The 10,845-nt window shown below is 51.2% G+C and overlaps 1 protein-coding gene and 1 non-coding gene across 2 annotated transcripts; both read right to left on the reverse strand.

Annotated features, from left to right (window-relative positions):
- Positions 1–1,001: 1,001 nt before the first annotated feature.
- On the reverse strand, positions 1,002–5,053 carry LOC101779940. Its single transcript, XM_004976652.2, has 2 exons — positions 4,672–5,053; positions 1,002–1,641 (listed from the first exon to the last, which is right to left on the reverse strand). Exons 1-2 carry the CDS (start codon positions 4,754–4,756, stop codon positions 1,433–1,435), a joined length of 294 nt encoding a protein of 97 aa, XP_004976709.1. The 5' UTR covers positions 4,757–5,053; the 3' UTR covers positions 1,002–1,432.
- A 4,462-nt stretch (positions 5,054–9,515) lies between these two features.
- TRNAD-GUC lies at positions 9,516–9,587 on the reverse strand. Its single transcript has one exon. It is a non-coding gene; the product is annotated as a tRNA-Asp (tRNA).
- Between the last annotated feature and the right edge of the window lie 1,258 nt (positions 9,588–10,845).

A 10,845-nucleotide genomic window follows, 5' to 3' on the forward strand; every position in this document is an offset into this window, starting at 1 on the left:
ATATCTTTCTCACGTCCATTTGATGTAATGAAAGAAGGATATATATGATCTGAGGTTTCAATTTTAGCAAAATTGGAAGATGCAGCCTGAATTAAACTTTTTCTAGACCAACGATTTCACTTTCACCAAACCTGCAAGTCGACACCGTGTCGACGTGTACAGAATACTTACTTTTTAATAGAATACTTAAGCTGATAAATTGCAGCAACCAGACGTTACAGCCCAGACTGATACGCCTCCTATACGCTTCGTATCCCTGTCATGGTGTCCCCTTCATGTTGAGAAATGTCAGGAAGTTGCCAGAAATACTGATTGAAGGATCATTGAGACTAATTACTCTGAAAGATTGAAACTTATCCTGCGTTGAAAACTTGCAGCAGTATGAATAAACGCTTTCGTTTATCTCTGAAAGCTATGGACAATTACAGTCTACAAAAATAAAGAACTGTGAACCATAGGTACACAATTGGCAGCTGTATGAACGCTTCATTTTGTCTCTCTGACAATTCTGCACAATTCCCATCTATAAGATAAGATAATTCAGTCAATTTATCTGCAAGGACTTCAAATTCAGAGACGAAGCTTTTCTAGTCAAGAATTTGTGCTTCAAGAACAAGAGACCAAATGCTAGTGCCGCACTTATCTCTAACATGACGCTGAATGTCACTGTATTGTTCAGACCAAAATCCCACCATTACAATGGCTAGTGGAGAGTAGTGGACGCATACGCTAGGGTCGCCTGATGGCAAGGGAACTCGCTGCAACATTTGCTAGTGCGTGCGTGTTGCTTCCCTGGGGAAGCTCAAGTGCTCAGTTCTGTTAAATGTCAACTTCTGACGTGAAAGATACCCAGCAAGTTGCACTTGTCATGCTCCACTTCCATACCAAAAAAAAAAAGGAAGACAGAGCCCTAACATAGTTTTGTTGCTAACCGATTGGGCTCCTTCACTTGGCCATTTCTATATTAAAATCAACAAAGTGACCTATGCATATACTCTATATGCCAACAGCTTCTCACATAAAATTCTTCAGAAAATAGCTTAAGCAGCAAATAAACCATACAAATGGCAACAGGAAGATACACAAGATAATTGAAAAATAAACCCCTCTTGCTCCATCTATTTCTCCGAGTCTTTGCGAAAAATTCAGCACAAGTGCTATGTATGTAGTATGTACAATCATTCAGACCAGCTTATGACACACACTTACACCTTGACTGACGCTGCTGGATTCTTCGCGCTCTTTCGCCGGACAGACGGGCAGGGGGACGCATGCCTGATACCTTGGCACAACACTTTCAGTGACAGACAAATAGCTAGCATCACTTACTAACCCGGTGTTCTTGACTGCTTATAATTATTAGCCATGACTTGCAGCTTTCCATTCCATGTCCTGATGTCCATGTCCATGTCACGTCGGCGTCGGGGCCTCCCTATTGCGCGGCCGCGATCATGGACGACGACCGGTGGCTGGGCCACGGCGGCGGCGGCGTCCACGCCGGCCGCTTGCGCTGGTGATGGTGCTTGGGGCCGTGCGAGGCCACCTCCAGCTCCGAGGTCAGGATCTCGAACATCACCTGCACGTCCCTGTAGCCACAGGTCTGCACATCCTCGTGAAGCTTCAATATGCTGCCGCCGCTGCCTGCAGGAAGGAGTTTCAGGGATAAGGATTTTGTCGCTGTCATGGATCGTCCCAAAGGGAAAGGATCAAAGCCTCAAAGGGAATCGTGGTAGAGAGGCGTCTGTTTTTTTTTTGGTCCACTTTGTTAGTGGAGGAAAAAAGGCGTAGAATGCTGGCCGCCTTTTGACCTTCCGATTTTGGGTGGAGAGGAATGAAATGTGATATACTACGTCTGTTAAGTGACGAAATAGTAGTGAATCACTCGTGCTAATCGCAGAGTTATTTCCCTTTTTTGAGTAAGTTCCAGAGTTATTTTCTATGATCTAGAAATTGTATTAGTATTATGTTTGGTTTTGACAAGAATCTATAAGTTGTATTTATAGAAAATTAATATCTCGCCTTTGTCTTCCTCCAATATGTGTATCATGGGCCTTGATTGCATGCAAAAGGCCCATAGGACCTAGGGCCCATACATACGGCTGGACCTTAACTGGCAATCTAATCGAACTTTGTCGCAGGAACGAAGGCCCACATCCTTCCTTGATTGTTACCGAGCGAAACAACGGCTCAAAGAAAAGATTTATGGTCAAAAAAAAGAGGGAAGTGACAAATGTTCATGGCATCTCTTCCAACAGGAATCACAAAACGAACGGTAAGAGCTAGCGGCACCATGTTTAACACTCTACGAATATACGAGATTCTACCGAGATAGCAACTCGTATACTTCACCGGCTCATCCTTATCTGCTATATCCTCCACCCTACTTTTCCGGAACCAAGAACATTTCCTTCCCGAGTTCTCACCACCAAGCTCGTCTCGTCTGCGCTTCTTGTCCGACATGGCTTTATTCCGGTTCCGATCCGGCAAGTCGAGAGAGTCCTTTACCGAGACCGAGCACCATCCACAAGTTAAGTCACCGCGCCGCCGTAGTGGCATGGCTTTCCGCCCGGCATCATCCACGACAACCCAACGGACGGCCGGGGACAAAAAGGAAAGCGCCTTCCACGACCCCGTCGATCACTCCATCGGTGGTCACGCTGTTGCTGCCTCCAACGGGAAAGAAAAGCATCCTCCACGAAGGCGAAAAAGGAGCGGATTGGCAACGAAGTGAGGCTACCCAGCTTAACTGTCCTGGAAAGGGTCCCACCTTGATTTCTGTACGCTCACGGAGGCACTACTCCTGATAGATGGAAGGTGATGTGTGCTACCGTTAGATCAGACCAGTGTCTGTCCTGCACCTACTTGCTCTTGTGTCCAACGGCTCGTGTTGTAGACAAGTTGGTGGCGAGTGGTTAATCAAAAAGTTGATGGGCGTACGCGCCGACGGCATTATCTCCTACTGATTGCGCCGTCCCGGCGTTTGGCCGGTGCCGCGTCGCCGTAGCGAACCTCGCGGCCGCACGGGGAGAATCTCCCGGCGCGGACCCAGCGGCTGCGGCTCCCTCCGCTCGGCCGGCGCCGCCGCAACTGAAGAGCCGGGTTCACACCGCGACAGCGCCAGCTGAATTATTTGCCTTGTTGGAGCGAGGTCACTTCTTCATCACACTTGGAGTTGGAGAGAGCAAGATCAGAGCAACAGGAGCTGCAACAGAACGGAACAGAACAAGCAGGAACACCCCACTTGTTGGCCCTATGGCCGTCGCTGTTCCTCGACTGAGGATTCAGATCCATCAGCGTGTCGGCCGGGCCGAAGGAGACGTGCGCTGCGGATATGGGATAAGGACTATAACTTGATCGTACGGCGACATAGGATGATGGGGGTCATTTACTCATCAGCAGCATTGGCTGATTGTTTTGGCACAGGAAGATCTGGAGCTGGCACTGATGGATTGAGCGAGTGATGGTCACCCGGAGTAGTCAGTAGTGGTACCGGGGCAGTACTGTACTGGTTGGTTGGGGAGCCTACCGGTCGTGACAGCGCCCATCGGCCTCGTGACACTTGGCAGCGCCGATTCCATGGGTGTAGGAGACGAGGAGTTGGGCTACCGGTATTGGTACAAATTGTACAATGGTGTACTACTAGGTACTGCCACTGCCGTGGTAGTCGCAAGATCTCACTGTTTGGCGCTGCTAATTCCTTTGCAAGGTTGCTGCGAAGTCTCTGTCGGTTCGTAGTGCACTGCACCGTCCCGTGCCCACATGCAGGCTGACTTTCTCTGACAGCATTAAGTTCGGAAATCCAAAGATTTTTTTGGGGCATCACCAACCAAGCAAATGCTACTTTTTTGTTCTAATCTAAAAAAGATCTTGGACCCACACGTTACAGTGTTTAGGGGAACTAGAACTTTGGAGAGCGTGTGTTAGTGGAAGCTGCGGAGGCGATAGAGGAAAAGATTAGTTCTAGATGGAACTTAAAAGGTCTGATTGACTCAGCACGACTCTAGTCTCTGCTCTCTAGTGGAAAAGAATCACATTCCACCACGGATAAGTGCTTGCCGGGTGGGAACGAAATCGGCGAATAGTCAACGATCAAAATTGCTCGAGAATTCACGGACTCTGTAAAATAACATCGAAATTGGATGGTTTCTTGATGTTGCACGGTTTTGATAATGACTGATTCTTTAACGTCAAGAGAATTGCGAGAAAATAGGAGGGCCAAGTAAATCGGCAAATTTTCTTTTCCAAAAGAAAGTTTTTTTTGGGAAAAAAAGGCTTCTGGAATCTTGGATGAGAAATAGGGAAATAGGTTTAGAAGAGATACGATACGGTTAGCATGCCTCTAGCATTCAACGGAACTACGGAAGCAAACTTCACCGACACTCGTCCTACTTATCTCGTTGCAGGTTTTAGTTCAACGAACTGATCCGCAAACCGAACTGAAGAACCAAAACAAACAAAACAAGAACCAACGAGTGGACACAGATAGTTTCCATGAAACGAAGGAACTCGTACGTCTGTGAACAGGGCCAGCCCATGGGGATCGATCGACCGCAACGCCTCAAGAACATCGTCCTGCAAACTCGCGGCGACTGACTTGGCCTACTCGACGCAGTCATTCGTGTCGTGGTGAGGAAGATGACTAGGGCGCTGGGATGGGTGTCGCTAGCGTACCTGTGTTGCGCGCGCGGACGCGGGTGGACACGGCGGCCCACGCGCGGCGCGCCGGGGTGACCACCTTCTTCCGCCACCACGCCATGACAGCGCGCACGGGCGCCGGGATCCTCGCGGCGGCCAGCCTCGACGCCCGACGACGACGCTCCCCTGCTCCGTTCTCCTCCTGTGCCCACCTCGCTCGCTCCGGCCTCTGCCGACGATGACCTCGCGCGCTCCTCTCCTCTTCTCCGGCCCCGCGCGGCTGCCGCTGGTGATGACCTGGTGCGTCTGCAACTGTTCGTCGCTGCTGCTGTTTATGGAGAGAGCCAGAGAAAGAGAGGGAGGGTGCAGCCGCGCAGAGCAGAGCAGCGTGTGACGGTTCGTTACGGCAGTTTTATTGGCCCAGCCGCCGCCGACGGCTGCTGCCCTCTGCTTTTTACCCTCGTGCCTTTTGGGAGGTCGGCCGGTGCAGCCGTGCAGCCGTGCAGGTCCCCTCCCGTGCCGCCCGCCCGCCCGCGGCCGCTGGCAAGCGATTCCCACCGGTCAGGCGGTCACAGACTCACAGCCAAGCCCCCGCGCCTCGTGGCGGCACGCGAGTGGAACACTTGTGGGCGGGGGCGCGCGTGCGTGTGGATGCCTCTCGGGCTCGGGGAGACGACCGGGAATTTGACCCGAGCGCGACCGGCACCGCCCCTCCCCGTCCCCTCCGTCCCTGTGCATGCGTGCGTGGAATCGGCCGGCGACCGCGACCTAACCTTCGGCCGCATGCTGGTGTCACGAACCCACGATCCACCTCTCGTTCCCGTCATGGTTAGGTATCCCCCGCTAAAGTTTGACACGGAGGCTGATCCCAATAGGAACACCGGACTGTGCGAGCTGCAGGTGCACTGCTGACAGGTGCGTTCCCGGGCATGCACCGGGTGATTGGTGAGCTGCTAGCTCTATTATTTGGGTCCCAGAGCTGTTGATGGTCACAGAGACTGCTCGGAACGATGAGGAAAACATTGTTCACATTTTTTTTTCTCCCCGACCTTTTCCTCTCGACTGGAGAAATCGGCTTCTTGCATGCAGGCCACAAGAATTCGTGGGTTCCGTAGCGTCGTGGCTCAATAAACCCTACCTCTTTAGAACTTTTTTCTTGTGCTGATCCTGGACTAGGCCAGGGGATTGCATAGTCGGATGTAGCAGCCTTGCCACTATGTGCCAGTTGACAGAGATTGCCTCGACCTGATCGGCCGACAAGCACGACTGCACGGTGATAGGGCAAACGACACTGAGGAGTAAGTAAAGAGGTTGCCCTCCGTAACAAGGAACGAAGGATTGGTGCAAGCTTTCGGCGGAAAGAGGAAACACTACGGGCACTGCAGCTCTGCCCACTCAGGGTCCGGGTCAGGGTCAGGGAGGAGACGGAGGAGAGTTGAGGATGCGCAAGAAACAAACAACACTGGTCGGCGACGGACATGCGAAAGCGACGCAGGAATCGGTTATGCGTGTGGCTGGATTCAGGGGCTACCGCTTTGAGATCCTGTAGGATTTGGATCAGATCCTCACTAGTAGTGCAACAGTAGATGTTAGCACACACTTATCTGCCGGGAGCATGAGCAAAACCTGCCTCCGTTGGTCCCATACTCTCATCGCAGTTCACAAGACACAGCGAACACAGCCACAGGCTGTGCAGTTCACAGCGTTGTGCACACCCGTGTCGTCTCGTCCACGTGGCTTACAAATCTGCGCGAGCGCTGCTGAAGTGCTGAGTCGCCTGGCTTCGCCGAGTCTCGCTGCCGACGCATCGCTAGCTGTGCCCGTGCCGAGCCCGTTCCGGGAGGCAAAACGACGGCCGCTCCCTGGTTGGAGCTGGGAACGCGGGGGCATAACCCAAAGCCTATGCGAGCGGCAGCGGTTCGGCACCGTGGCGCGCCGCGCGGCCTCGTAGGCCCGTACACGACATATGGCCATATGGGTCCTCCACCGGAGTTGTTTTCCAGGACCAAGTCTGCACACGAACTCCCGCCCGCCAAATGTCTTAGATACATCGAATATTTGAATACTAATTAAAAATATTAAATATAGTCTAATTATAAAACTAATTGCACAGATAGAGTCTAATTCGCGAGACGAATATATTAAATCTAATTAGTTCATGATTTGACAATGCGATGCTACAATAACCATTTGCTAATGATGAATTAATTAGATTCGTTTCGTGAATTAGACTTTATCTGTGCAATTAGTTTTGTAATTAGCTCATATTTAATCATTCCAATTACCATCAAATATCCGATAGGACCTTGCTAAAATTTAACATCTTGCTAAAATTTAACATCTTGTATCAAATACGTCCGCACGGGAGGCGGCGCGGCCCCCGTTCCCTTCCCCCACGCGGCCTGCATGCTCTGCCGCATCCGCGCGTGCGGCCGTACGCCGGGGGCTGCCGTACAGGCGTTAAGGCGTTGACAGATTGCCCCTCACGTCTGCCGTAGAGCTGGCAAGGTCAGTCCTTGGACCAGGGGGCAATCCGCACGGTTTTTTTAGAAAACATGAGGGGCAAGCCCTACTGGTTAGATATATTAAAGGAGAGGACAAGAGAAATCAAAATAAAGTGCAGGAACAAGTCTGGAGAAAAAAAAAGCAAAGAACAAAAAAGAAAGGAAAGGAAAATAAAATTACAGAGAGTTCAGCCAGGTTGACATAGCTGGAGTTAGAGAGGATCTTGCTCTATGAAGTGAGATTAAGGAGAATTCACTCATGAATTTCCTTCTATAATTCTCTACTGTTGGAGGAATGTCATTAAAAATCCAATCATTCCTGCATGACCAAATGCTCGAGGACATTAAAATGATAATTTTCATGAAAAAAGGAACTCCCAGCTTTGTTTTAATTGAATTGAAGATCTGTAGGATCGGTCTTGTGGTTATACTGAAACTCCGATGGATGCTCAACACGCATGGAAAAATTGCACCTTAAAAACAGATGAGCTACACTTTCTGTCTTTTGGAGAATTCACATTTCACATGTGTAGAAGTTCAGAAACATATTTCTGCATCCCAGGATGTCTTTAGTACTTAAACGGTCCTTGATCAAGAGCCGAAAAAACTTTGTGTGTTCATTTGACATCCTGTTTTCCATATCCAATGGAAGATTGGATGAACACTCCTGGTTCCAGTTATTGCTTTGTATACTTTAGCTATAGAGAAAGTAGCATTACCTTATATGTAGGACCATTGATCTTTCTCATCAGATAGTGGAGTGTTTTGCAGGCTGCCTTGTAAATCTCGTAGTTGTTGGTGACCCTGAATGGATAGAGGCAAATGAAAGTTTTGGATGAAGGTTGACTTGCTCAAGGCTACCTTGAATGACACCATTTGGTTTTTGGCGAAGGAGAATAACTATGCAGTTCGCCCGCACCGCAGGCCACGATCGGGCGGTCCGCCATCGTTGGCCGTGGCACGCCCTGATGCCTGCGCATGGCAAAGGTTCGCTCGCCAACAAATTCTCCAGCTTTTATTCATGTGAAACTGAACAAATGGAGACACTGGGGGTCTGGGGGTAACCCACGAACCCGATCGACAAGGGACAAGCCGCACGCGGACCCAGCGCATCCATCCCAAATTAGGCAGCCCGTAATTGGCTTGCGCTCGCATGCTTGCGAGGTTCAATCCACGCCTGTCCTCCTTCCTTGTGTTTTATACATCGTTGTGAAGCTGCGATTACAATTGGTTGGAGCATTCAAGATTAGACCGAGAGGAGCTAGTAGCTAGGCCGACGGCATGGATGTCAAGGAAGGAAGGCCAGCGAGCCGCAGCAGCAGAATGCGCCCCTCGTCGCACCTCCGCCACGTGTCCTTCGCCGTGGACCCTTGCGTCGCCGACGACGGCCCGCCGCAGCCGCAGACGGCCACCTGCTGCACGGCGCTGCAGCGGGGCTTCGCGCCCGACAGCCGCGTGCAGCAGCGCTACGCGCCCGTGCGGACGCCCGGCTCCGCGGCGCTGCTGCGGGTGGACGAGAACGAGGAGGATCAGCAGCCGCAGTCCGCCAAGGATGCCGGCGGCGGTGTCAGCGTTGGTGGAGAGGAGATGATCGGCGCGTCGACGGTGGCGCCGGCGAAGGAGGGGAATGTGATGAGGAAGGCGGTGCGCAAGTGGAAGTCCACGGTGGAGGACGTGGACGTGTCGCAGCTCACCGAGACCCCGCGGCTCCGGCGCAGCGGCGGCATGCGACGGGACTGGAGCTTCGAGAACCTCCGCGGGGGCAACAACGCCGCCTAGCTCCCTCGATCCATCCGTAGGTAGCCAGCCTGCAAGCTGCAGCAAACCAACTGTGTAATAACGATCACTTAATTCCATCCATTTTTCTATACTAATCAGGTTCAGGTAAGGTAGCATGCACCTCAAGCTTTCCACTGCATGTCCATACAAGCCGCAGCAAAAACCTCCCAAAATGTCACACAAATTACTCAGTTTGAAACCTGCAGACCATGATTGACTGTTGCAAAAAAATTGTACATAATAAGTATTACTACTATGTAAATCTGTAATGTTTTTATCCAAGGAGCGTGTGCGTAATTACATATCTCCGCAAAAATGAAGAACAGTTGGCAATGCGGACAGGATCTTCAGTTGAGTCATGCCTACTCACTGTTACATGCGGAATTATGCACTGAACTTTGGAGGAATAATGGCCTGTTAACCATACTGAAATGCTACACGCTTGAAGCAAAACGGCGCTAAATTTTCTGGTAAAAACAACTCATATCATCTGAATATTATTATGCCAAAAAGATCGTAGGCTAGCCTCTGAACAAAACGAAGAACACCACAGCGAAACACAAGAAGATCGAGTTAAACAAAAGAAAAAAAAAATTGCGCCGTTGCCGGGGATCGAACCCGGGTCACCCGCGTGACAGGCGGGAATACTCACCACTATACTACAACGACTTGGTTGTTTCAGATTTTAACGTTCACTAATTTAGATTTAAAACAAAGCTCACGAATATGGGCCTGCCCAGTAATAAGTTAGTTAAATTGGGCCGGGGTGAAGCGACATAACCCGCCCGAAAGGGAAATGTGATCCATTACATGACAGGCCCAGGTCGGCGGCAGTTGCTCTGCAGTCTGCACGACGGCGGCTTTCGTACCGCCGGCTGTACTCGCCGTGACGTGTCGTCCCCGGGGAGTGGAGACATCAGACGTTCAGATGGAATTGTTCTACTTCCACTCACCTTTGGGGATAAGAAAAGTGGATAGGCAGCCGGACTTCTCCCGGAACTCGGCTGTGGATAAGCAGGCCTGCATCCCCATTGAGGACAGTGTATGGCAATGGCATCATCGTCGCGACCGGAGCAGCACCTTAACCTTCGACACCGAGGCGCTCCGGCGGACGCACATCGGCGAGTGGCTGCGGCCGTTCCAGGTGCGAGCCTACTACGACCGCGAGCTGGATGCTGCTGCGACGTCCCGCCGATCGCCGCCGGATACGAGGCCATGCCGGCCTGGAAGCTCGGCGAGGACGTGTCATTCGGCGCGGGATCCGACGGCCGGGCGGTCGAGGACTACCCGCGTCCATGTCGTAGCAGGTCGCTCACGGTCTTTTCCAGCACGGACCCCACGCAGGTTGCTCACGCTTTTTAGGGTTTGGTATTCGCAGTTTTCGTTGAAAATACTCCTAACTAGTAAATACCAACACCTTTGCACGATTTTGAAAGAGCAAACCAAACAATACCGCAGCTTGTTTTTGTCTAATAAACGTTAAAACTTAGAAATGCATTGGTAAGGGTCGATAGAAAAGAACTGCGATTGCACTCTCATTTATATGAAGCAAATGGCAACTCAAATTAGGCATCTCATATAGTTTCGTCTATGCATCATGGGTTCGTCAATTTGCTGTACATGATCCAACGAGCCCCACAATAACCAAGCTCTGGAATTCAAAAATTGTGTGCGCTCTGAATGAATATTAGATTCCTGCCGAGAAGGTCGAGCGCGAGCCTGTTCACCTCGAGATTAACGCGGACGAGTACAGTGAGGACTGCGCCTTACTGGAAGCGAGCGAGGACGCCGAAGGCAGGGCAGGCGTAGCCGCGTAGGAACCAACAGGTGCGGATGGAGTGGAGGACGGCGTAGCGGCGGCCGGCGGGGAATGGGGAGGCCGAGAGGGTGGAGATACGGAGCAAGAGCAACCAAGGAAGTGATTATC

The sequence above is a fragment of the Setaria italica genome, chromosome VII (assembly GCF_000263155.2).
Source record: "Setaria italica strain Yugu1 chromosome VII, Setaria_italica_v2.0, whole genome shotgun sequence".
In the NCBI taxonomy this organism is placed as follows: domain Eukaryota; kingdom Viridiplantae; phylum Streptophyta; class Magnoliopsida; order Poales; family Poaceae; genus Setaria; species Setaria italica.

Excerpts from the sequence above, each read along its gene's own strand:
- LOC101779940 (XM_004976652.2), bottom strand. The coding sequence starts at position 4,756 with ATGGCGTGGTGGCGGAAGAAGGTGGTCACCCCGGCGCGCCGCGCGTGG. Across the intron at positions 1,642-4,671 it reads CGTCCGCGCGCGCAACACAG|GCAGCGGCGGCAGCATATTG; the intron begins GTACGCTAGCGA and ends TCCTTCCTGCAG.